This window comes from Cetorhinus maximus, chromosome 1 (assembly GCF_964194155.1).
Source record: "Cetorhinus maximus chromosome 1, sCetMax3.hap1.1, whole genome shotgun sequence".
Taxonomy (NCBI): Eukaryota; Metazoa; Chordata; class Chondrichthyes; order Lamniformes; family Cetorhinidae; genus Cetorhinus; species Cetorhinus maximus.
Window position 1 is genome coordinate 54525442 of NC_135879.1, and position 27051 is coordinate 54552492.

A 27051-nucleotide genomic window follows, 5' to 3' on the forward strand; every position below is an offset into this window, starting at 1 on the left:
CCAGTGCAATCACATCCTTCCTATAATGTGGCAACCAGAACTGCACACAGTACTCCAGCTGTGGCCTCACCAAGGTTCTATACAACTCCAACATGACCTCCCTACTTTTGTAATCTATGCTTCGATTGATAAAGGCAAGTGTCCCAAATGCCTTTTTCACCACCCCACTAACATGCCCCTCCGCCTTCATAGATCTATGGACACACACGCCAAGGTCCCTTTGTTCCTCAGAACTTCCTAGTGTCATGCTGTTCCTTGAATACTTCCTTGTCAAATTACTCCTTCCAAAGTGTATCACCTCACACTTTTCAGGGTTAAATTCCATCTGCCACTTATCTGCCCATTTGACCATCCTGTCTACATCTTCCTGTAGCCCAGGCATAACAGCATCAATAAATAATAACTTCACCCTCGTGCCCTTATTCGTGACTAATGTGGATTATTTACTAACACATTTATGAGTACTCCAATTGAGCGGCCTGCCACTCCAGGAGACTCTTGCTGGCACGCATGCTAGTCTTCAGTCGCCGTGTCAATGGTTGAGGGTTGTGTCAATGGCCGATGGGCGGAGGAGATGCTGCCCCAATTAGAAGTGCCATGAGAGGATTTTACAGGCGGAGGTGGTTGCTGCTCATGCCCTGCCACTAGGACCAGCTGTTCCTCCCTGGCAACCTGTGAGGTTTCAGGAGCTGGATATGCGACCAAGCTTCCAGTTCCTCTGAGGCCCTGGGTCTGAGCCCCTGAGCTCAGAGCCAGGGTGATGGTGTGCAGGTCAGAGCGCATCCTGATGATTGCGTCTGCAATGCACTCAGTTTGCCCAACCAGGACAGTATGTTTATGGAGGAAACCTGGTGCTCTGAAGAGTGGATGATTGCAGTGCTCATGGCCTGGATGAACACCTCCACAGTCCATTCCTGAGCATACAACCCCTCTGGTATACCTGCCAAATCTTCACGGACCTCGTGCTGGATATCCAGCATCTGCCGCCTTACTGACGAATCCAGAGTCCCTTCATCCGACTCCGAATCAGTCTCTGGATCGCCTCAAACTCTCCTCCAACCACACAAGGCCTGCTCCACCACACTCTCCCGTAGCTCCATGTATGAATGTGAAGTGTCCTCACCAGTGTGTGTATGACCTCTGTCTGACACGCTAGACCCCGCCGACGTGACAGTATCTGTGATAGTGCTGGGTGCAGGGAGAGGATGTGACGCTGCATCCTCCGAGGATTCCTCCTCCTCCTCCAAGGGAGATTGCTGGATGGCTTCTGGTGCAGTTTACACTGCAGAGGCTTCTCCTGTAACAGAGAGAAATCAGTAAGGGGTAGTCTGGTATCTAATCACTCGACAGATCAGCCCTATCACATGGCGCAAATAAACCATTTCATGGTTCAACATGAGTGAATGAACTCTGCAGGCACAATGAATCCTTGAAGCTTCTGGTCATGAAGCTTGTCAAGGTTCCAATGTGTGAACTTTAATCACCAGACACATTACATAAGTCCTAACCTCCATTAAACCACCACTAGTCAGCTCCTTTTATCAACCAGTCTGATACTTTTGCCATCTTACCAGAACCAGGCCTCTCTCCAATCCCACCACTGCCTATACTCCTGGACGAATGGGGCTCCAGGAGGGCTGCACTTGCTCCTCATAAGGAGTCAGGAGTTCTACGATGAGTATACGTGGGGGCTATCTTGTGGGCTTACTTCTCCTGAAAAGATTTGACCCAGAGATTTCGCAAGTAGATACTAGCGTATGTGATGTCTCGAACTATTATCAGATCAGCACGTGCCCGGCTGAAGGCTATGCTCACAAGTCATAAGATGATCCTGCCAACCACCCGCTGTATAACTAGACCATTGCTTGACATGCACAATGGCATGATCTAGGACAGCTGTGTCCTTGTGGAATCATACAACCTTTGAGAAGCAGCTAACCTCAATTACCTTCTGCATTCGCTAGTGAGACCTGTATCACACTGAACCAAGATTGCTCACACTGATGCCATACTCACCCTTGATGACCTCAAGAGGTCATTGAGCTTTTTGTGGCACTGGACCAGATGTTCCTCACTACATCAACACGACTGACCTTGTTGGCCACCTCCTCCCACGCAGCATGAGTTTACCTGGGCTACCACCTCCTCCCACGCAGCACGGGTTTAATACAAGATTATGAGGGGCATGGACAGGGTGGATAGGGAGCAGCTGTTCTCCTTAGATGAAGGGTCAGTCACGAGGGGACATAAGTTCAAGGTGAGGGGCAGGAGGTTTAGGGGAGATGTGAGGAAAGCCTTTTTTACCCAGAGGGTGGTGACGGTCTGGAATGCACTGCCTGGGAGGGTGGTGGAGGCGGGTTGCCTCACATCCTTTAAAAAGTACCTGGATGAGCACTTGGCACGTCATAACATGCTATGCGTCAAGTGCTGGTAAATGGGATTAGGTAGGTAGGTCAGGTGTTTCTCATGTGTCGGTGCAGACTTGATGGGCCGAAGGGCCTCTTCTGCACAGTGTGATTCTGTGATTTTTGGATTTTCCGGTCCCGCCGAAGATCAATGGAGTGTTGGCTGACCTGCCACATCCCCCACAGTGGGTCCCGCCCTAGCGGGGCCGGAATACCCAGCCAAAGTATTTCTCAGCAAGTCCACAGAAAAAAGTTCTTTGTTTAGAAATTATACACGGGGCTAACTAGTCGTCCTGAGAATTCGATCATTTGGCCACATCTGTAAAGATTATGTACAGCTGGAATAAGAGACTCTGATAGACAAATATCTTCCAGATAAGCAATAAAGCTGCGAGCACATTGAGTTCATCAGCCAGCACTCTACACTCAAGTAAGATGACATTTCAGTTCAGCTTTGACATCAAATATAATGCAAACAAAAGCAAAATGATGTGGATGCTGGAAATCTGAAATAAAATAGAAAATGCTGGAAAAACTCAGCAGGTCTGGCAGCATCTGTGGAGAGAGAAACAGAGTTAATGTTTTGAGTCTGTGCGACTCTTCCGAAGTCTGCTGAGTTTTTCCAGTATTTTGTTTTTATATCAAATATAATGAGCCGTAAACACCAACTAACGTCGGAAAGTGCTGACCTGCAGAAATTAGGAGAATTTCGTTGCCACTTCCGTTTGCCGGAGCTGCTTGGGGCCTGCATCGAAAGAATCCTCGCAGGCCCCAGCAAAGTCTACATTCAGCATATTCAAGGAGGCCACACCCCCCTTTTTACAGCACTTGCTGACGTAAAGCAGGTAAGTTTCAAGGGCCAGGGATAGGGCGAGTTTCTAAGGTTGGGGGGAGGGGTGGTGGTGATGTCTGAGGGCGGGAGGGGTGGGTGTCCGAGGTCGGTAGGAGCTGTCCAAGGTTGAGGGGGGGCTCTGAGGTTGGGGGGGTCAGAGGTCAGGGGTGGAGTCCTAGGTCGGGGATCCGAGGTCGGTTGGGTGTCCAAGTTCGGGGGAGTGCTCTGAGGTCGGAGGGGTTCAGGGTCGGATGGGGGTCTGAGGCCAGGAGGGGTTTGGTTGGGGGGATCCGAGTTCAGGTGGGGACTTGGGGGGAACCGAGGTCGGGAGGCAGGGCGATGGGGGCTGTCGGAGGTCGGGGGGGGGGCGATGGAGGGAATCCGGGTGTGGGTGGGAGTCCTGTAGGGGGTGGGGATGTCGGGGATGTGGGGGAGTCCAGTGGGGTTGGTTTATGTCTTTACAATAGTTACTCAGAAGTTTTGTTCTTCTAATTTTTTCAGGGTAACTATTGGCATAACCCCGGCAGAACCAATCGAAGTTTGTGATTTAAATCGCATTTTCGGAAGGCTCGCGGTGCAGCGCAATTGTCCAGAGCAAGTGTGCACTTCTGGGCAATTGCTGTGCAAACCCTTACATGGGAACTTGCCAGAGGGATTCCCCAGTGCATCTTTGGGGTACCCCCCCAAATCTGACACTGGGGAGCGCAGAAGTTATGGGCCAATGCGTTGTGTTGGTACCTCACAATTGGTGCTTGGAAGCAGCTGTGCTTTATGGCCCCTACTTGTATCTTAGAGTCATTTCGTGTCATGTTTATGGAACTGATGGACATCATTCGTCCCATCGAACCCATACCAACTCTCTATAGAGCAAATCAGTCAGTCCCATCACCCTGCTCTATCTCCACAGCCTTGCAAGTCTATTTCCTTCAAGTGCCTATTCAATTTCCTTTTTAAATTATTGATCGTCTTGCTTCCATTACCCTCATGGGCAGAGAATTCCAAGTTTTCAACACTGGCTGCTTAAAAAAGTTCTTCCTCACGTTCCCCCTGCATTTCTTGCCCAAAACCTTGCATCTGTGTCCATCGCCATCAGCTAATTAGAACATCTTTCCTTGCCTACCTGTCATAATCTGTACACCTCCATCAAATCTCTCCTCAATCTCGTTTGCTCCAAGGAGAACAGCCCCAGTATCTCCAACCTAACCTTGTGGCTAAAATCCCCCATTCTGGTAAATTTCCTCTGTACCATCTCAAGGAACCTCACATCTTTCCTCAAGTGTAGCAACCAGAAGTGGATGCAATACTTTAATTGTGAAAAGAGGTGGCGTGCACAAGTCGGACCTCAGTTGGCTGGTAAGGTCAAGGCAAGTGGAACATATCTGCCGTAGCTCTACGCCGGTCTAGTTGTGATGAACGCCATTCTGCTGGGGCTGCAGGGTTGGTCTGCTCCTGCTCTTTGCTTCATTGTCCTGAGGGACACCACTGTGCTGTGGTACTCATGCAGGCCTCCACTTTCAGAAACTAGCACTTCAACCGGGGTGGGCTGTGAGGCAAGGGTTGGGCTGAAAAACATGATGGGGGTAACGGGGAGGGAAGACTGTGGAATGGCAGTGAGCGGGAAGGACGAACACAAGGGGGGCATTTCTGGGGTCACCCTCCAACATCTTGTTGCTGCCAGAGTGAACAGGAGTCTGCTTAGAAAGAAAGGAGGGAGATCTCCTTGCGATGAAAACTACAGAAAGCCAGTGGCTTCATTAGCACTGTTAAAGGGCTACTCAGAACTCAGTGGCTTCACATCACAGTCGCTGAATCTCAAGAGTAACACATAGGAATGTAGAATTTGGGAATGCAGGTAATAGCGAGGGAGGCACAGCTGTATCATATATGGCATTCCATCTTATGAATGCCTGCCACATGTTCACCATGTGACATTCCTAACCGGCCAATGGGCATCCACTCCATGAGCTACTGATTGGTCATCAAAATGTCACATCAGTGATTGAAGCTCAGAGCTAGGTTGGGTCAATCGTCTCACTTAAACTTACTCCCACGCAGGGCTCAAGATGTGACATATCTGCAATGTCATCTTAGCCACCTCAATGTGTGTACCAGTGTCTCAGAACAAAGCAGCATCAGCCACCATGCAAGTAGGGCAGGAAAAATTATGGGCCCTTACAGTTTCAACACGTGTCACCCTCTGAGCTTCACTTTCTTGCCCCTTAAATCATTAATGTCTTCAATGTTTCCTTTCAGAGAAGGCAAAAGTGCATGTGGATCCAGGGCTCAATGCTGCCGTTGTCAGGGTCCTAATGCAATGGAGGAGGTGAAGGAGGGAGAGGTGACTCCGCGCGCAGCTCCAGCAGGAGGGACATGGTCAAGCAGAGCCACAGCATGAACAGGAGGCTCAGGAGGAGAGACCTGGACAATGGAGGTGAATCGCCAGACCTAGGGCTTATTGTTCAAGACCCTCCTATTTACAAATGAGTGAGGGGCAATGCCGTGTGCGTCTGCGCTTGTCCCGATCTCTGGTAAATCACATACGCCACATTCTTTGTGAAGACCTGATGCCATGTGGAATTGGAGGGTATCCCCTGCCAATGGCTTTGAAGGTGATTACTGGACTCGATTTCTTCGCCTCTGGTTCTTTCCAACGATCAACGAGATATACGGCATCTCTCAGTCCGAAACATATCAATGCATAAAGGAGGTCACAGATGCCCTTTACAGGAAGGCCCATCATTATGTCAGGTTTGCTCTGGATGAAGATAGCCAGGCTGCAAGATTCACCAGTTTCGCCACCATCTCAGGCTTCCCAAGACTGCAGGGTGCAATAGACTGCACCCATGTGGCTATACGGGCTCCATGGCAGCAGCGCCATATGTTTATAAACTGCAAGGGCTATCATTCCATCAATGTACAACTGATGTGTGATCATCGGAAGCACATACTGCACATTAGTGCATGGTACTCTGGGAGTTGCCATGACTCCTACATCCTGACCCACTCCCAGGTGCCTGAGATTTACAAGGGGCCATTACGTCTGCAGGGATGGCTGCTTGGGGATAAGGGGTACCCACTGAAACGCTGACTGATGACTCTGGTGCGTCACCCTCAGAGTCGTTCCAAGGACAGGTACAATACTGCTCACAGCTCCACATGCTTCCTTACAGAGCAGACTATAGGGCTTCTGAAGATGCGTTTCAGATGCTTGGACCACTCACCTGGCTCACTCCAATACACTCCCGACAGGGTTTGCGCATCATCTCAGTGTGTTACACCCTTCCCAACCTGGCAATGCAAAGAGGTGACTCCCTGCCAGAGGATGAACTGGAGGAGGATGAGAGCTCATTGGAGGATGAAGATCATGAGGCCCAGGAACTATATGAGGCTGCTTAGGGTCAGTATGAGCACGATCACGGCATGGAAGAAGGAAGACATGGGAGACGTTCTCGTGATACATTACTTGCTGACAGGTTCCAGGAAGATTAAAGTTAAGTGAGGGAATATGGCCACATCACTCCTAGCCCTCAGTGCCATTTTCTTTCAACTCAGGTGATGTTCACCCACTTCCAGTGAGAACGAGTCAAACATTGCTGCGACTGAGATGTGGACATGCTTGGGGATCTCCTCCTCCCATGCAAGTCTTTTCTTCTGCCACTACCACTGAGGAGACACAAATGCTGCTAGATTATCAATGCTGATCAGCTGTCCTCACTCACTGATGTTCCTTGAGGAAGAAGGGTTAGAAACACTTACATCACACATTTCCAATAAAGATTTAAACACATCTCCCTGACATCACACAAGGGTGCAGAGACTAGTTCAACAGAGGTTGACATCACAGGAATATGAATCTCACATTGGGACACTGTCACTGAGTGGGAGGAAGGCTAAACCTCGAAATATGAGGACTCCAAAGTACAAAATCAAAACGCCTTCAGCTGACAGGAACATTCACATAACCATCAAATGTATTAACAAAAGTGTAATTTCTTTACATGTCTAGCACACCCAGGACCCAAAAGTGACATCAATTTTTCTTAACTTTTCTAACTCTACCGCTATGCCTGAGTGCAGCCCCAACATCCGCAGCAAAGGTGGAGGCAGTCTGCTGACTGCTACGTCCTGATGTCTGTGATGATCTTGGCAGGCATCCTCTGGTGGTCCAAGGCCTGGAGGACAACAGCCTGATAAGGGTCACCTGCTTAGAAGCAGAAGTGCCCTCGATGGTCTGAGATGCTGGAGTGAATAGGGTCACGGGCAGAGGGGGCTGTGAGCGGCTGCACACCCTTGGAGTGTCCTGAGAGGAGGCCCCCGGGGTGTCCGGCTGACACTCATCTTCCCTGTGGATGCCCGAGGGCCCCACTCTGACTCCTGCAGGAGATGGTGCATCTGAGGGGAGGTCAAGGTGCCTCGTCCCCATGTCGTCTACATCTTGATGATGCCCACCAGGGTGTGTGGCCATGGAGTGCAGGGCTGAGTGCAAATCCGGAAAGACCTGCTGGACCAAGGTCTCCATGGTGGTCGCCAGCCTTCCCATGGTGATCTCAAGGCTCTCGCATGTCGGAGCCACAACATCAGACAGAATGCGGATGGACTCCTCCATCATTTGCTCTGGGCTGCTGAGTGACTGTCAAATCTTTGCCTGATGTTCCACCGTCTGTCGGTGCATCTCCAGCATTGATCTGGTGGCTGATGCCAGAGGCTCATCATCTGACTCTGACTGAGCGAGTGGCTGGTCTCCAGAAGCCCTACGAGTGCCGGAGACCTGGGCTGTCCCTGCCTCTGACTGCTGTGGGGATGTGTCAGTGAGGGATTCCCCAGAAAGTGAGGCCGAGCCTAATCTACAGCTGTTCCCCACCGACATGTGTGTCTCTGAGCTGGTGGAGGGTGCGTGTGAGTGCCGTGATGGTTCTTCAGGAGCTTCCTCTCTGGACGAAGTCTGGGGCTCGCACTGGTGGTGCTGGAATGGCTTGGGGGCCTCAATGTGTTTCTACCTAGAAAATAGAAAAGAGAGTTTCAGTTAATGAGCATGAGCTAGATAAGACTGCACGTGACCCACTGGGAATGTCAGGATTTGATGAGGTGATGGAGCTGTGATCTGTACTAGGTTGGCTGGAGAGGCCGATCTCCCCTTCCCAACAGGAGTGATCCCTGTCCTCCCAGCTCGGCTGCAGCCTTCTCAAACTCACTGAGGCCGAGGATGTCAGATGTCCCTCCTCCGGTCTGCAAGCTCTCCCACCTGTTTTGTGCCAGCTTGGCCTGTATGAAGAAGAAAGGCATGTGATGAGAAGGGATGGAGCAGAGGTTGGGTGAGATGTATGTTCCCTGTGTGTTGTGAGCCCTCCCCAGAAGGGCCAGAGGATGGAGTGTGAGCAACGTGATAGATGGGATGGTGGCGATGTGAAAGTCTCGGTAAAAGAATGAGTGATGAAATGTGTCCCCTGCTAATGGTTGTGTGAGATCCCTGAAGAGAGTAGCCGTTTGAGTGCATGACATCATGATGAGAGTTTGATATTGGCGGTGTTGAAGGATGACTTATCCTGGCGGATCAGATTAGATCATTCATCCTCTTCCTGCACTGGGTGGCACTTCAGACGCAGGTGTCAGCCACAATGACCTGCTCCACTACGGTGTCCCAGGCTCGAGAGGTGAGGCTGCTGTGCTTCCTGCAACCGTCTGTGGGGTAGAGCATGTGCTGTAGTTCCTGCACCCCTCTGACCAAGGCCTGGAGGGTCTGGTGAATGAAGCGGGCTGCAGGCTTCGTCCTGAGGCCCTCGGCCTTTCTCTTATGGGTTGCAGACATCTCTGCTAGGCTGGAGAGAGTGAGATTGTGTGTTGGACTGGCATTTAAATATGGCGCCCAGACCTTCGAACTCACCAACTGGCAGCAGGCGGACGGATCAGTTCCCAACTCGCCAGGTGATTCAGGGCGAAACGCGCTTCTGCAAAACTAATGAGGCTCCAAGTGCAGAATTAGGCCCGAGTTGTTGCCATTATGGACGGTGGGCTGGGTGCTGCTGAAACTACCCACCACCGCACTTAGCTTCATTTTGGGAGAATTCTGCCCAAGAGGCTCGTAAACAAAATTAGAGATTGGGGGTAATGCACTGGCATGAACTGAGACCTGGTTAAAGGACAGAAAACAGAGAGCAGGAATAAATGGGCCATTTTCAGGTTGGCAGGCTGTGACTAATGGGGTACCGCAAGGATCAGTGCTTGGGCCCCAGCTATTCACAATCTATATCAATGATGTGGATGTGGGGATTAAATGTAATATTTCCAAATTTGCAAATGACACAAAACTAGTTGGAAATGTGAGTTGTGAGGGGGATGCAAAGATACTTCAGGGGGATTTGGGGAGGCTAAGTGAGTGGACAAATATTTGGCAGATGGAATACAATATGGAGAAATGGGAGGTTATCCACTTTGGTCGGAAAAAACAGGAGTATAGAGTATTTCTCAAATGGTGAGAGGCAGGGAAATGTTGAACTTTAAATGGATTTGGGTGTCCTTATTCATGAGTCACTGAAAGCTAACATGCAGGGACAACAAGTAATTAGGAAGGCAAATTGTATGTTGGCTTTTCTAATTAGAGGATTTGAGTATAGGAGTGAAGATGTCTTACCGCAATTATATGGAGCCTTGGTGAGACCACATCCGGAGTATTTGATCCAGTTTTGGTCTTTAAAGTGCATGGTCCCTTTAAATCGTTTTGCACTGACATGCACACGCATTTTTTATCCCAGAGCAAGGCCTGTCTGGTACCTTTCAGGCTGCTGCATGAGAGTGCAACCGTGCAGCTTAGCAGGATCCCTGCTGCTAAGCCTGTCACTATTCCCACCATAACCCATGAAGAGATGCCACACCATGATATAGATGAGATCAGGTTGCATGAACTTGGTTTGCACTTCCCTGAGATGAGCAGACTGTAAAGTGATCAAATTAAGCTCTAAAGGGGTTCCCAGGATATACACAGAGAAACTATTTTCTTTGATGGAGGAATCCCAAACAAGGGGGCATCATTTTAAAATTAGGGCTCAGTATTTAAGAGTGAAGTCAGAAAGTACCTGTCCCACAAAGGGTGGTGAAAATCTGGAACTCTTTCCCCCGATGGTGGGGCAAATAAAACTTTCAAAACTGAGATCAATAGGGTTTTATTGGGTGAGGGTATCAGGGGATATGGGGGCCAGGTGGGCAAATGGAGTTGCCGTATTGATCAGCCATGATCCGACTGAATGGGTCGAGAGGCTGAACGGCCTATTCCTTTTCTTATACTAAGCTGCCTGCAGTACGTTAACTCACAGAATCACAGTGTAGAAGGAGGCCATTCGACCCATCATGTCTGCACTGGCTCTTTGAGCATTTTAACTTAGCGCCAATCTCCTGCCTTTTCCCCGTAACCCAGCACATTGTTTCTATTTAAATAATTATCCAAAGCCCTCTTGAATGCCTCGATAGAACCTGCCTCCACCACACTTCCAGGCAGTGCATTCCAAACTCTAACTACTCACTGTGTGAAAAAGTTTTTCCTGACCTTACATTTGCTCCTTTTGCAAAACACTTTAAAACTGTGCCCTCTGGTTCTCAATCCATTTATGAACGGATTTATCCAGACCCCTCATGATTTTGAAAACTTCTATCAAACCTTCTCTTAGCCTTCTCCGCTCCAAGGAAAACAGTCCCAACTTCTCCAATCTTTCCTCATTACTGAAGTGTCTCATCCCCGGAACCATTCTCGTAAACCTCTTCTGCACTCTCTCCAATGCATTCACATCCTTCCTACAGTGTGGAGCCTAGGACTGTATACAATACTCCAGCTGAAGTCAAACCTGTGTCTTATATAAGTTCATCATAACCTCTCTGCTCTTGTACTCTATTCCCCTATTAATGATGCCTAGAATACTGTATGCTTTAGAAACAGCTTTCTCTACATGTCCTACCACCTTTAACAACTTATGTACACATACACCCAGGACTGTCTGCTCCTGCACACCCTTTAGAATAGTGTCCTTTAATTTCTACTGTCTCTCCATTTTCTTTGTACCAAAGTGTATTGCCTCTCACTTCTCCACATTGAACTTCATCTGCCACCTATCTGCCCACTCCACCAATGTGTCAATATTCTTTTGAAGTTCTAATTCATAATGTACCAAAACAATTCTACAAATAGAATAGATCTATGTAAGAGACTGATGGTCCTGTGATTGAGAAAGAAAACAGCAATTTATTAAAAATATTCGAAAAATATAGCAAAGGAGATGTAGCTGTGGGTGAAGTACACTGACACAACATGTGTCATGCTGAAACTTTACTAAGTCAGAGTATACTGTTTTAAATATTCTTATAGTTATAAGAGAGCACATTAGATACATCTGTTATGCAACAATCAAACAGAAATAAACATTTCCATAAACACATTTAAACTGGGCAGTTAAATAAAGGATCCTTAATGGTTTCACATTAATTTTTTTTTAAATGTTATCAGCGACAATTTTACCCCCACATGTCTGAAGGGATAAGGTGCACTGTTGGTTTTTATACCCAGTCTGGTTTTTCGCTCTAAGAAGTTAATGAAGAGTAATATAGGGCAAGTTGAAAAGCTCGAGCTCCACTCGATACCGTGGGTTTCCTGCCAAGTAAGTTAGGTTAAAATGATCACCCTTGTGGCTTCCCCAGCAGCAGATGTCAGAGGTATAAACCTGTATAATTGATCACCATTAGAATGCATTGCTAGACTCCACCTATCAGGAACATAGGGCTTTGGAGTAGGAGTAGGCCATTCAGCACTTCAAAGTTGCTCCACCATTCGCTAAGATCATGGCTGATCTGATTGAGGTCTCAACTCCACTTTCCTGTCTGCCCCCTATAAACCTAGGCTCCCTTGTCTATCAAAAACTTATCTAACTCAGCCTTGAATAAATTCAATGACCCTGCCTCCGCTGTTTTCTGGGGAAGACAATTCCACGGACTAATGACCTTTTGAGAGAAAAAAAAATCTCCTCATCTCCGTCTTAAAAGAGATACCTCTTATTCTTAAATTGTGTCGCCTAGTTCTAGTCTCCCCCACTAGAGGAAACATCCTCCTGGTATCTACCTTATCAAGTCCCATCAGGATCTTTTATGTTTCAATAAGATCACCTCTCATTGTAATAACTCCAATAAGTTTAGGCCCAACCTCTTCAAGCTTTCTTCATAAGGTAAGCCCTTCATCCCAGGAGTGAGTCAAGTGGACCTTCTCTAAACTGCTTCTAATGCAATTATATCCTTTTTCAAATAAGGAGACCAAAACTGTATACAGTACTCCACGTGGTCTCACAGAAAGTCCTATACAGCTGCAGTAAAGCTTCCCAACTTTTATATTCCATTCCCCTTGCAATAAATGCCAACAGTCCATCTGCCTCCCTACTCACTTGCTGTACCTGCAAACGTTTTGTGATTCATGTACCAGGACACCCAGATCCCTCTGCGCCTTGGAATTCTGCAATCCCTCTCCATTTAAATAGTACGCTGCTTTTCCAGTCTTCATGCCAAAGTGGACAAGTTCATATTTTCCAACATTATACTCAATCCACCAAATTTTCAATGACTCACTTAATCGATCTCTCCTCCTTAGCAGACTCATCCTCTTGACAATTTACTTTCCTACCTATCTTGGGGTCACTGACTAATTTAGCAACCATGCATTCAGTCCCTTCATCCAAATCATTGATACAAATTGTAAGTAGTTGAGGCCCAGCACTAATCCCTGTGCCAGTCCACTAGTTACAGCTTGCCAACCTGGAAATGACCCATTTATTCCAACTCTTTGCTTCCTGTTAGCTAACCATTCCTCTATCCTTGCTAATATGTTACCCCCTACAACCTGAGCTTTTATATTGTGTGGTAACCTTTGATGTGGCATCTTATCCAATGCTTTTTGGAAATCCAATTCCACCAAATCTACAGGTTCCCATTTATTCACCTTGCTCGTTATTTCATCAAAGAACTCTAATAAATTAGTTCAATATGATTTCCATTTCACAAAACCATGTTGACCCTACCTGATCCCATTGTGATTTCCTAAGTATCTTGCTTTCACCTCCTTAAAAATGGATTCTAGCAATTTCCCTATGACAAATGTTAGGCTTACTGGCCAATAGAACATAAGAACACAAGAAATCGGAGCAGGACTAGGCCATTCGACCCCTCAAGCCTTCCCCACCATTCAATGATAAGTCAACCTCTTCATCCCAGGAATCAGTCTAGTGAACCTCTTTTGAACTGCCTCCAATGCCAGTATATCCTTTCTTAAATACGGGGACCAAAACTGCACACAGTACTCCAGGTGCGGCCTCACCAACACCCTCTACAGTTGTAACAAGACTTCCCTATTTTGAAACTCCAACCCCCTAACAATACAGGCCAAAATTCCATTTGCCTTCTTAATTACCTACTGTACCTGCATGCTAGCTTTTTGTGTTTCATGCACAAGAACACCCAGACCCCTCTGTGCTGCATTTTTTGGAGTCTCTCTCTCCATTTAAATAATAATCTGCCTTTTGATTCTTCCTACCAAATTGCAAGACCTCACACTTTCCTACATTAAACTCCATCTGTCAAGTTTTTGCCCACTCACTCAACCTGTCTATATCCCCTTGTGGATCCTTATGTCCTCATCACAACATGCCCTTCCACCTATTTCTGTATCGTCAGCAAATTTGGATACATGACACTCTGCCCCCTCTTCCAACTCATTAATATGGATAGTAAATAATTGAGGCCCTAGGACTGATCCTTGTGCACTCCACTAGTTACATCTTTCCAATCTGAAAAAGACCCATTAATCCCAACTCTCTGTCTTCTGTGTGTTAACCAATCCTCAATCCATTCCAAACATTACCCCCAATACCGTGAGCTCCTATCTTCTGCAATAAACTTTTATGTGGCAACTTATGGGATGCCTTCTGGAAATGCAAATACACTACATCTACCGGTTTCCCTTTATCAACTCTGCTTGTTGTATCCTCAAAGCACTCTAGCAAATTTGTCAAACATTTCTCTTTCACAAAACCATGTTGACTCTGTTTAATTGTGTTAAGTTTTTCTAAATGTCCTGCCATTTCTTCCTTAATAATGGACTCTAGCATTTTCCCAACGACAGATGTTAGACTGACTGGCCTAAAGTTTCCTGCTTTGTGTCTCCCTCCCTTCTCGAAAGGGGTGTCACAATAGCAATTTTCCCATCCGTTGGGACCCTCCTGGAATCCAGTGAGTTCTGGAATGTTTCAACCAATGCCTTCACTATTTCTGCAGTCACTTCCTTTACAACCCTTGGATGCAGGCCAAAGGCGACTTGTCTGCCTTTAGTCCCATTAGTTTGTCAAATACTTTGTCCCTCATGATAGAGCATGTTACAAGGTCTCTCCTCCAATTATCTCCTTGCTTATCTGATATCTTTGGGATGTTTATAGTGCCCTCCACCATAAATACCGATGCAAAATATTGGTTTTAATTATCTGCCATTTCCCTGTTCCCCATTATCAATTCTCCAGTCGCATCCTCCAAGGGCCCCACGCTCACTTTAGCCACTCTCTTTCTTTTTACTGACCCGTCGAAGCTCTTGCTGTTTGTTTTTATATTTCTGGCCAATAATCAATTTTCTCCCTCTTTATTAGCTTTTTAGTCATCCGCTGCTGGTTCCTAAAAAATTCCCAATCCTCTGGCCTACCACTAATTTTCGCCACTTTGTATGCCTTAGTTTTTGATTGCATACTCTCCTTGGCCACCTTTGATAACCACGGGTGGTTCATCCTTCTCATCGAGTCCTTCTTTTTGCCCAGGATAAATTTTTGCAGAGCGTTATGAAATATCTGCTTAAATGCCTGCCACTGCTCATCCACTGACCTTCCCCTTAATCTATTTTCCCAGCCTGCTTAAGACAACTCTCTCTTCATACCTCTGTAACTGCCCTTATTTAAGTTGAGAACACTGGTTTGAGACCCGAGTTGCTCGCCCTCAAACTGAATTTGAAATTCTACCTTGTTGTGATCGCTACCCCCTAGAGGATCCTTAACTAAGACATTTCTTATTAATCCCACCTCATTTCACATTACTAGATCTAAAATAGCCTGTTCCCAGGCAGGTTCTGTGACGTATTGCTCTAAGAAACAATCCCTGATGCATTCTACAAATTTGCCTTCCATGTTACCCCTGCCAACCTGATTTGTCCAGTCAATATGCAGATTAAAATCACCCATGACAATTGTAGCGCCCTTCTTACACGTGTCCATTATTTCCCGATTTATACTGTGTCCTACAGAGAGGCAACTCTTCGGGGGCCTATAGACAACTCCCACCCGTGACTTCTTCCCTTGCTATTCCTTATTTGCATCCAAAATGATTCCACATCACCATCTTTTGCACCTATATCACTACTCACCACCATACTGATACTTCTATCTTCCTTTATTTACAAAGCTACCCTACCTCCATTTCCTTTTATATAGATTCCTGCTTTCTGTCTTCCTCCTTTCTTGAACAAAGGTTTTACATTTGCTATTTTCCAATCTGCTGGGATTCAGCTTTTATCTGATTTGGCTGTGCAAACTTTACAGATCCATGCTCAGGAAGCTGAAAGGAAAATACCTTTGCATGTGATTCCTACTAAATGGGTCCCTTAGCTCAGCAGCATTCCCTACTGCAGGCATGAAGCGTGTGTATGTTTAGGCAGAGGGGAATATAACATACTTACACTGTGTGATGCAAATGCTACTTCTGCCCATTAAGGTGTGAAATCTGAACATAGCGCTTTCAGAACTCGTGTCCATGTCACTGTACTTCTGTGCTTTTAGCTACATTGGCTCCTCTTGCTGAAAGGTCATGACACAGAATCCCTGGCAGGTATGGCACGCCTAACTCCCACAAAATATTTCTACTCACTGTGATTCCATATCTATGTGACCTCACATTTACGTTTTTCTTGTGATCTCAGTTATTTTAGAAAATTTAATTTTACACACTGCCAGCATCACCACAGATCTCTGTGAGACACGGTAATATTTATAAGTTTACCCTGGTCAGTAGTTAGTTATATCTTTGAATTAATTTTATCGCTATGCTTTCTCATAAGGGGCACCTATTAAAGAGTTGAAATGTGCTCTTCTTCCCGAACACTAAAGTCATGGGAATTAATTAAAACACTGGGTAGTGAATCCCAAATTGCAGACTCATAATCTGCCAAAAATCATCAATAGCAAAATATTATGGCATTACAGTCTATGGGCAGCGGTGGAGTCCTTGGAGGGTGGAAGAGGACAACACAGCAGTCGGGGGGAAATCGGTTTCCCAACAGTGGGAAATTATGGCAAGAACTTATGGTTCTGACCGTCATGACAGGATAATGGCAGGATAATGGCAGGATGCCGTTCCTGCCAACGGCTGTTAGGAAGCTGTTTAGCATGTCATTGGTGGCATTCAAATGATCACCCGACTGGAATTGCTACCACACCCCCCGCCCTGCCCCACACTTTGCACACCAGTCCAAACCATGACTGGACAAACATGGCATGCACATGTCGGAACTTACGGGGATGGACGGCTGGAGCAGGTGGACGGCTACAGCAAGTGCAAGGTGACTGGATTGGGCATGGGGGACGTTCATGGAGCATGGGGATGGGAGGAGAGAGCAGGCACAGGTGGGGCGGGTGAGGATGTTGAGTGTGGGGGTATAGGTGGTGTACGCATGAAGCCTTGCAGGGATCTTGGTTGTGGACTGTGGGGAAAGGGACTGGGAGTCAGTGCAAGGGCGGTGGGGGCAGCAGGGGACATGTTGGGAGTGAGGGGTGGGGGGCGCAGCAGGGGTTAGTGTGGTCTGGCAGCAGGGATTAATGTGGAGGGGCAGCAGGGGTTAGTGTGGGGGGTGCAGCAGGCGTTAGTGTGGGGGTGCTGCAGGGGTTAGTGTGGTCCGGCAGCAGGGGTTAGTGTGGTCTGGCAGCAGGGGTTAGTGTGGTCCGGCTGCAGGGGTTAGTGTGGAGGGGCAGCAGGGGTTAGTGTGGAGGGGCAGCAGGGGTTAGTGTAGAGGTGCAGCAGGGGTTAGTGTGGTCCGGCTGCAGGGGTTAGTGTGGAGGGGCAGCAGGGGTTAGTGTGGAGGGGCAGCAGGGGTTAGTGTAGAGGGGCTGCAGGGGTTAGTGTGAGGGTGCTGAAGGGGTTAGTGTGGGGGGGATTGCAGGGGTTAATGTGGGAGGCAGCAGGGGGTAGTGTGGGGTACGCAGCAGGGGTCAAATTAATCCTAAAAAATACCTTTTAATAACAATTGACATAAATTGAAGTTTGAGAAACTAACTGGTTAACATGGTAAACCAGGTCTTAATTAAGAAGTAGAAATAAGAAGCGTCCGCTTGAGACGCTGGCTGTATGGTTCTAACAATTAAAGCTCTAATGATTAAAGACAGGAAGATTATTTCCTATTTAAAAATCATTTTACATTCAGTCTCAAGTCTAAGAGTCATATGTGTCTATGTGGTGACTCCACTCTAAAAACAAATTGTGCAAGGAAGGGCTTCCTTCGGTCTACAGTGGCTGCATCCACCTGTCCAGATTCCCAGCCACACCTGCTGGCCCACACATCACTGCCAGCAGGTTTGTGTGGGACTCAACATTCTAAACATTAAATAAAGCCCAGGACATAACACAGCATGGCTAGGTGAATTGTAAATTGAAAACTGAGATCAATAGGTTTTTGCATTCTGGTATTAAGGGATTTGGGGCAAAGGTGGATATGTGAAGGTAGGTCGGAGTTCAGCCATGATCTCATTGAATAGTGGTGGAACAGGCTCGAGGGGCTAAATGGCCTACTCTTATCCCATGGACAGGGTTTTTCTCTCATGGGCGGGCACACGCCCGACCCAAATGAGAGAAAAATTGTGAACGATGATGTTGGGCAAGCGTCCCGACGTCATCGCGCACTCTTGCAACATTTTGCTCGCCGGGCATGCACAAGAGGCGGCAGCGTGCCCGCCAACAATTAAAAGGCCTATTAAGGGCCCTTAATCAAGTAATTAAATCTGATTTTTCGCTGCCCATCCAACCATTTGGTTGACGGGCGGGTGAAAAAGCCAAGCAGACTTTGTATTTTTTATGAAACCTCATCCACGGGTGAGATGAGGTTTCCAACAGAAATTAAAAATAAAATTAAAATGTTGAAATCTCATTTATAACATGTCCCTGCTCATGTGACGGAGTCATGTTTTTAACATTTTTCAAGTCTTTATTTATGTTTTTAAAAAGCTTCAGCTCCCTAAGGTAGTTCTGTGCCTTCAGGGAGCTTTCAGTGCGCACTCCCACATACATGCACAAAGGTCCGCATTCACCCTCCTCCCCCACCCCCCTACCCTGAGGCTCTCAGCAGATGATTCACACTGGCTGGTCAGCCAGCGTAAAATCGCAGTCGGGGCCCAATCGCAGGCGGTGGTCGATTTTGCGACCACTCCCGCACCAGTCCAACAAGGTAAAAATCCTGCCCTATGTTTCTACATGCAAGCCTGTCGCTTGCTTTGCCCCGCCTCACATAGCACTGACAGACTTAATTAAAATCAGGGTTTACACATCACCCTGGTTTCTTTACAAGGTGAAAAGTTAGAACTGTCTTTTATACCAACTTAGCACTTTTGTAGAAAAGTGATAAAATGTGTCAATTGGCTGCTGTGCATGAACTGAAACAATAGGGTGTGTTTAATGGGCTTCAAGATTTTTCTGGTCCCTTCTCCATTTATGACCGAATGCTAACCGGTGATACTTTGACCTATTACCAGATAGCTTACTGCTTATATACACCAAAAGCCCCCACTGAAGTAAATATCAGCAACACCAATTAATAAGCACCCCTTCTACTGAGCAATCAATGAAATTATGGACCAATTGTTGTTTTTTAACAAATGTAAGACCAGTTTCCAGACTATTTCTATGCAAAATAGGATAGCTGACAGGTCTACCATGTGTATATACTACTCACCATCAGCCATATCGGGAAGAATGATGACACGAGAACTGGAGTATTGTTTGCCAACCTGACCACCCATGGGCATACTGAGTGTGATGTTGAAGCTCTCATCTTCTTCATAAAGTGAATCATCAATGATGACAATGCGACAGAACTTTTCTGTCTCCTCTTTGTCAAATCGAATGATACTGGTGTGATCCTCTGGACGGGTGATAAAGTCAGAATAGGACAAGATGGTACTTGGAATAGTGCCTGTAGCAGTACCTGCAGGATAGGAATAAATACATGAAACATGTCATCTCTACAGACTGAATGTCATGAAAATATAATAATTTTCATAATATTAATGTGATTTATTGTAAAACTAGGTTAATAGTGGGGTTTGGATAGTGTCTGTGTGTACGTGTATATGGGATTTAATTGAATTGGAGACAGCTGGTCTGGGGTCTTTGATGTATCAAAAAGAAGCTAGATTTGAAATGCTAAATACATAAACATGGCTGAAGTTTTAGAATATGAGGTGTGAGGAAAATTTACAATTTTACATAAACCAGAGTAGTTTGAATTTCAAAGAGATGGTAAGATGTTACACCTAGCCAGAAGAAGCTGAGCCAAATAGTGTGTTTACTTTTCCCAAAGGTTACTGATAAAAATTAGTATTATGAAAAGATTTATATTATGAGAAAAGTAAAGTTGCAAAAACATCTGGGAACAATGGAATTTGCATTAAAAGGGAGAAACATGTATAAAGGAGATGAGGTTATGTGTAAGGGGAGTAGATCCAGCAGAGTGTGAAAAGCCTCCAGCCTCTGCGCATCAAGTTGCTGTCTACAGGAACCGAAGCTGACAAAGCTCACTTTGAATATCACTGCCCAGGGTATCGTGTTGCTTTGCCTAGGTTTGTTTAAATCTATTTGTCATTACTGTTGTCTTAATGGAGGTGTAACTGGGAGCCAGATTGATTAGGGGTTTTAGGAGTTATTATAATAGTAATTTGAAGACCTAAGTATATGCTTAAAATCTTTTCTTTTGTTAATAAGTGTTTAATTTAGTTTTCTAAAACCTCCGAAGTCATGGTAGTCTTATTACTTCTGAATTCAGGGCTGCAACTCAAAATAAAATACAAATTGCAAAACTGTTGTGGCAGCTGTTTCAAGTTTCCCTCTGGGATTTGAGCAGCTCAGCATTTACCATCCACTGTGCCATTGCACCAAATCTGAATCTTCCTTCTCCACATACAAAAGACATGCATTTATCGAGTGCTTTTCATGACCTCAGAAGTTCCAAGCCAATTAAATCTTTATTGGAATGCAGTCACTGTTGTAATGTAGGAATGAGCTGATGTTGTGAGTGGGAAAGATTCTTGGCCATTTGGGAGTAGCGTGGTGCCCCATTTTTCTCTCTTTTTATTCGATTCCATGGACAGGTAGATACATTGGGGCATAATTGTAATATTTGAACAATATAAAGCATTTTCACTGGGATTTGTGGTTTATGTTAAAGAAAACAATTGAATGGACTTAGACACTCCTGTCTTTGTTACAATTATATAGCTTCTCCTTGAGGTTTTTCTTTGACTGGTTGATGCTCTGCTGAAGAACAAAATCTCTTTTTATTGAAAGGGCTTCTATCTCACAGTGGAAAAGCCAGGCCCATCCATATCTTACAACCTGCTCTGAAAACTCTGCTCACATTTTGACAGCTGTGACAAAATCCACCACAGAGGCTGAGAGAACTTGGCTGCAATGTGAAATTTGTTTTCAGAACTTTTTCAGCATTTTTTTCTTTAGCTTTTATAAAGACAAGATAGGAGGGGGTGGTGGAAATAACAGTGGGAGGGGTTATGATCAGATTTTTTCCTTGGAGAGAAGAAGGCTAAGAGGAGACTTGATAGAAGTTTTCAAAATCATGAGGGGTCTGGACAGAATAGATGGGGAGAAACTGTTCCCACTCCTAAACAGATTGAGAACCAGCGGGCACAGTTTTAAAGAAATGCGAGGTGAGAAAAAATGTTTTCACACAGCGAGGAGTCAGGGTTTGGAATGTACTGCCTGGAAGTGTGATGGAGGCAGGTTCAACTGAGGCATTTAAGAGGGCATTGGATGATTATTTAAATAGAAACAATGTGCAAGGATACAGGGAAAAGGCAGGAGATTGGCACTAAGTTAAAATGCTCAGAGAGCCAGTGCAGACACGATGGGCTGAATGGCCTCCATCTACACCATAACAATTCTGTGATTCTGTGATCAGCACTGTCATGTTCAATTTCTTTAACTATGAGCCAGGTAAAATATCTTGCAGGAAAAGGCCATTAAAGAGCAGCCAATTTAAATTTATTCCTTTGTACTCTCAAGTACTGACATTCACCAAGACACATTGGTTTTCTATTTGCTGTGCCATTTGGAGTAGTTAATGTACCTCACATTTCTAGCATTGTACCTGTTATATTTCAAATGTATGATCAGCAATGCTGCAGTAGTCATGTTAGGCTTCAGTTAAAATGGAAACGGTGTGAAATTTGTCATGCTTGCTGTGGTTGCCCTTCCTCCAAATGATAAAGTGGATTGAAAGGGGACCATGCTGAGCTTGTGAGGGTCAAGCAAGTGGGATATAAATGCACTTAGACCAACTTCATTTGACATGCTTAGACTGTGCAGTAAAAAATAAACATGTTTAGTGTTGAATCATGATGGATAACATTTTAAAATTCAAAGCTTTATATTTTAGGAAAAATTGCAACTACTGAGCAGTTTAATACAAAAAAGAATATTGCAACTTTCTCCTTGTGTGGAAGAGTTCAGAAATTAATTCAACAACTGATGTTGTCCCTGAATGTGAGAGGCTATCTTGTTTTTGGAAAACAAGTAAGTCTTTGCTTTAAGTTGCCACGTTTTAAGTCCCTTCTATTTAAAGTCGGTCGGTATACATGGCCTGTATTCATGCTTATTGTCAAGAGTTTCATTTTAATGTTATTTTGTGAGGTGTGTGACCCAATTGGCGCCATTTTGGAGCGACCTCTCCCTCTTGCAGACCCTCCCTCTCGCCAACCCTCCCAGTTCCCAACACTCCCGGTCACTGACCAACCCTCCCTCTCACTGACCCTCCCAGACCCTAACACTCCCATTCTCTGACCAACCCTCCCTCTCACTGACCCTCCCAGACCCCAACATTGCCGGTCGCTAGCCGACCCTCCCTCTCGCCAACCCTCCCAGATCCCACACTCCCAGTTGCTGGCTGACCCTCCCAGCCCCCAACACTCCTGATTGCTGGTTGACCCTCCCAGTCCCCAGCACTCCCAGTCACTGGCTGACGGCCCCAGCCCCCAGCCTACCCAATCACTAGCTGACCCTCCCAGCCCCCAACACTCCCGGTCACTGGCTGACGGCCCCAGCCCCCAGCCTACCCAATCACTAGCTGACCCTCCCAGCCCCCAACACTCCCGGTCACTGGCTGACCGCCCCAGCCCCCAGCCTACCCAATCACTAGCTGACCCTCCCAGCCCCCAACACTCCCGGTCACTGGCTGACAATTCCTGGTTCCCGACCCTCCTTCTCGCGGCTTACCCCCATGACCCTGCAACTCGAAGATGCACTTGCTCATCCCGCCTCTAACTGCTCATCTCCCCAGACTCGGGTTCAGGAGAGGGGAGCGAGAGAGGCAGAAAACAGGAGGGTTCGCCAGCGAAGAGGATGGTTGGGGAGCAGGAGAAGTGAGCAGCAAGAGAGGAGCGCGAGAGGCAAGGTGAGGAACAGGAGAGGCAAGGCGAGGAGGGGAGAGGTGAGGAGCAGGAGAGGTTTGAATAAGAGTGGGAGAGGTGAGGAGAGGAGCAGAAGATAGGGAGCGGGAGAGGCAGTGAATGGGAGGATTCACGAGCAGAAGAAGTGGCATGCAGAAAGTAACTAGAATTAGCATATTTCTTTAGATTTTTAATTTATTTTATTTTTAAAATTATTTCATTTCTGAATATAGGAATTTAGCAATTACAGTGTTTCAACTTGCAAGGTATAATGTTTCAATGTTTGATTTCTGATGAGAGAGGCCTACAGAACCTAACTACTGGTTTTATATTGTTTGTAATGGGAAAATCTGATTTGCTTGAAGTTATACTTTTTAGTCACACAACTATAATGTTAAGCAAAGACTTGCTGTAAAGGAAATTTTGAACAAGGACCATCCCATCAATTTTCAGGTATGTACATGCCTTAAGAACAAATCAATCAGTTGGCATGGAAAGAAAGGGGTGAGAAACTCTGAGGGAAGACATAACAAAGTCAAACTCATCAAATGTCAAGTGGTCAGCCTAACAGGGGAGATTTAGCAGCCTGACCCTGTGCAGCAGGAAGCAAACTCTCACTGAGATTTTCTATGACCCTCAACACTTAGAAAAATGCTTTCCCCAATGATCCACTGCTGCCTGAGGAGATTGGATGACCTTTAGCCCTGTGACTTTCTGAAGATCGCTGCTGGCAGCTGACAAACAAGCACAGGGAGGATGGGAAGTTAAACACTTTTACAGTTTTTTATGGAAGGGCAGTTATAACTTTAAAAAGCACTGAAAAGAGAAAAAAATCAGCCTTTGTTTATGTGTTCTAATAACACAACAGGACTCATATACCATTAATACCACATGTAGAAAGGGAAGATGGGTCCTCTATGTAATTTATTCACCATGCTCCAAAACAAACTGCTATTCAGTTTAACTTAGTTATTTAGTTGTTCAAAAGCCTTCATTAAATCTGTACCTTTGTGGAACTTCCTTTGCAAAGACATTGTTGATTAACTTAAGTGTTTCTATCTGGACCAGACATCTACGGTATCCAGGCACACCCCTTCAACTCTACTGTGATTTTAATGAAACCCAATTTCAAACAGGCACGGACTAATTGCTTTTCTTCAGCTGCAACAAAAAAAAGCTCCTTGGTGATCAGCAAGGACTTTTGCTCAAGTACATTGATCTTACCTGTGATTTAAATGCATTGGGCTGAAATCCTGCTGGAGTTACCACAGGAGACCAATGGCATCCTCCCCCACAGAATTCCATCTGCATTGACAAAGTGCACTTAAAATCTGGCCCTCGCTACCTTACCAGGTGATGCTGGTACACTGGATTTTCAAAGATCATTCTGATACAGACAGTGGAACACTGACAACTTCAGGTTAAAGTCAACTAGTTTCAAAATTACATGGTTTTTGGAATAATTGTGCAAACATTTTTCACTACAAATACTGTCTTCATCATGTTAGATGTGCAGAGGAATCCTCTCAATTTCTTTGTCCTTCAGCTTAGTAACAAACATATTATGTAATCCAAGCTGTCACACAGCATTCTCCTGACAAGCTAAGATCCACTTCAACCATTTTTAGGTGATGTCTATAAAGTTTTTCAGCCTTTTCTCCTCTCTTTCAACATCCACAATACTATGTAAAGGTTTCATCTGAGTTCCACCGAGCAAGTCTCTGTTAATCTGTACTGTATGTAATGAAGAAACAGTGAAAAGATAGATGAACTCTGCTTTGCAATCTGGATGACAGTGATCCACCTTACCCATATCTCCCATTTGATCCCTGGCCAGGCAGCTGTAACTTCAATGATTTGGTATCTATGTGCTCTAGGGATCACCCATATTGGATACTAGACTGCACATGCTTCTGAATGTTGTCAAGATCAAATTCTTAGATAAGAAATGCCTTCAAGCAGACCGCCACTGAATTCTACAGAAGCTTTTCTCCTAACTTCTTCATCTTCCATATCATTCCTGCATGATTAATCCATTTTTTGAAAAAAAAATCCTTGGTGCAATCCTTATTTTCCTTTTCCTGATTATTTGCACGATCAATATTTGTCCACATAACAGTTCCTGCGCTCCAGAGGTAATTCACTGTATGAAATGTCTTAAGGTGTTGTAATGATGTTATAGAAATTTAAATATTTGTAAACGTACCCTGCTGTGTGAAGCAGATGACCATGAGCTCTTGGCTAAAATCACCAGACCTCCTCACCGGAATGAGCACTTCACCAGTATCCTCCTCAATCCTGTATTCTGACTGGGGAATGTAAACTGTTGATTCTGTTGAAAAGGAAAATGAAAGTGTTGTTGGATGTCAGTATTAAGCTTCACCAAATTCACTGCTCTTCACTAATCTAATCTCCTAATGGGTGTACTGAAGTGCAGTTCTATCATCAAACAGTTTCACTGAAAAAAAGAAATGCAGGATAAGTGATTCTCTTTCAAATGAAGTCTGATCCAGGAAAGGCTGCAAAATTTTCCAGCCCAACGGTTGTGGGCTAGCTGCGGGGTGGCAGAGCTGGGAAAATAGCAGGGAGTTGCATTGGGATCTTTCAGAGACTCACACTGAAAATGTACCCAACCCGGCTCCCCACCCTCCCAACGCCCGACCCAACCTGACCCAACAACACTCAGAGCCCAAGCTGACCTGACACTGCACCAGCCCCTCCGCCGTCGCCCCCACCGCCCCACAGGGCCCAAGGAGACCAAATCCACCCCCCAACCAAAGACCAAACCTGACACAACCCCCACTACCCAATCCTAGCCATTTACCTTATACACTTACCTTCTCCCTCCCTTGTCAGGGACCTTTAAACTAACCTGGTTCACAGCAGCTAGTGCCGTAAAATAGGGGTACATTTGAACAATCAAATAAGGAGCAGGAGAAGGCCATTTGGTCCCTTGAGCCTGATCCGTCATTTAATAAGATCATGGCTGATCTAATAGTAACCTCAAATCTGCATCCGGCCTACCCCCGATAACCTATCACCCCCTTGATTACCAGGAATAAAGACTCCGCGTCCACTGTCATTTCAGGAAGAAAGTTCCAAAGACTCATGACCCTCTGAGAGAAAAAATTTCACCTCATCTTCGTTTTAAATGGGCGACCCCTTATTGTTAAAAAGTGACCCCTAGTTCTAGATTCTCCCACAAGAGGAAACATCCTCTCCACATCCACCCTGTCAAGACCCCTCAGATCTTATATGTTTCAATCAAGTCACAATCAAGTCGCCTCTCACTCTTGTGTGGCTTACTTACCTGCGACTCTGCAGCCCTTGACGCTAGGCCCCTCCAGGGTCTCCAACGCACTGCACTGCCCAGATCTCGCCCGGCCTGAGCTGGCAAGTCGGATGAGATAGGGTCGCTTGGATTTCAAGGTATGAACTTTCGAATGGAGTGGCAATCAGTATCAATTGCCACTCCATCGGAAGCTACAGCGCATTGAGGCTGTATCAAACACACACAGTGAGACTGCATCAAACACACTGTTATGACCGGTCCCGGGTGAGGTTCTCCCGATTTGTCATGATCCCGTACAAGATACCGCAAATTGTTAACTTAACGAACGGGACCCCAATTTTGTTATGTCATGGGTGAGGAGGGATGAACTTGCTTCCCTTCTTTATTCAACCTCCTCGGTTGGTCGCAACAAGGTTAATTTAAAAAGGATCCTGTCCCTCGTAGATAGCTTTTTCCAGTCCAAATGTATTTATGTTTTAGAAGGAGCCAATTAACCAGGCTTTCCTGAGTCAAAGAAATAGTAAGTTTATTAGTTACTAAAAGCTCAAGAAAAAAATAATAAAAATGCAATACACACACACATATCAAAAATGAGAAGCTGAGTCTGAAAATAAAAGTTTAAAAAGATGTGTGAATCATTCTTTGACTTGTCAGTGAGGAGCAGATGGCAAAACCATGCGGCTGTTAATTTGTGTGATTCCAGTAGAGCTTACTTTGGCAGTTGAGCAGTTGGTTTGGAGGCGCTTGATTCTGTGGGTTAGCTAAAGGGGTTGTCCGGTTTCCTTCTTGACTGTGGCTTTGCTGACT

General features: G+C 45.7%; 1 protein-coding gene across 1 annotated transcript in view; it reads right to left on the reverse strand.

Moving 5' to 3' along the window:
• The window catches only part of frem3 (Fras1 related extracellular matrix 3), a 237422-nt gene that overhangs the window by 81403 nt on the left and 128968 nt on the right, over positions 1-27051 (reverse strand). Inside the window, exons 5-6 of the mRNA XM_078555493.1 lie at positions 25159-25284; positions 19229-19480 (exon numbers count right to left, since the gene is read on the reverse strand). Coding sequence (XP_078411619.1) covers positions 19229-19480; positions 25159-25284 — 378 coding nt within the window. The remainder of the gene's footprint in view (positions 1-19228; positions 19481-25158; positions 25285-27051) is intronic.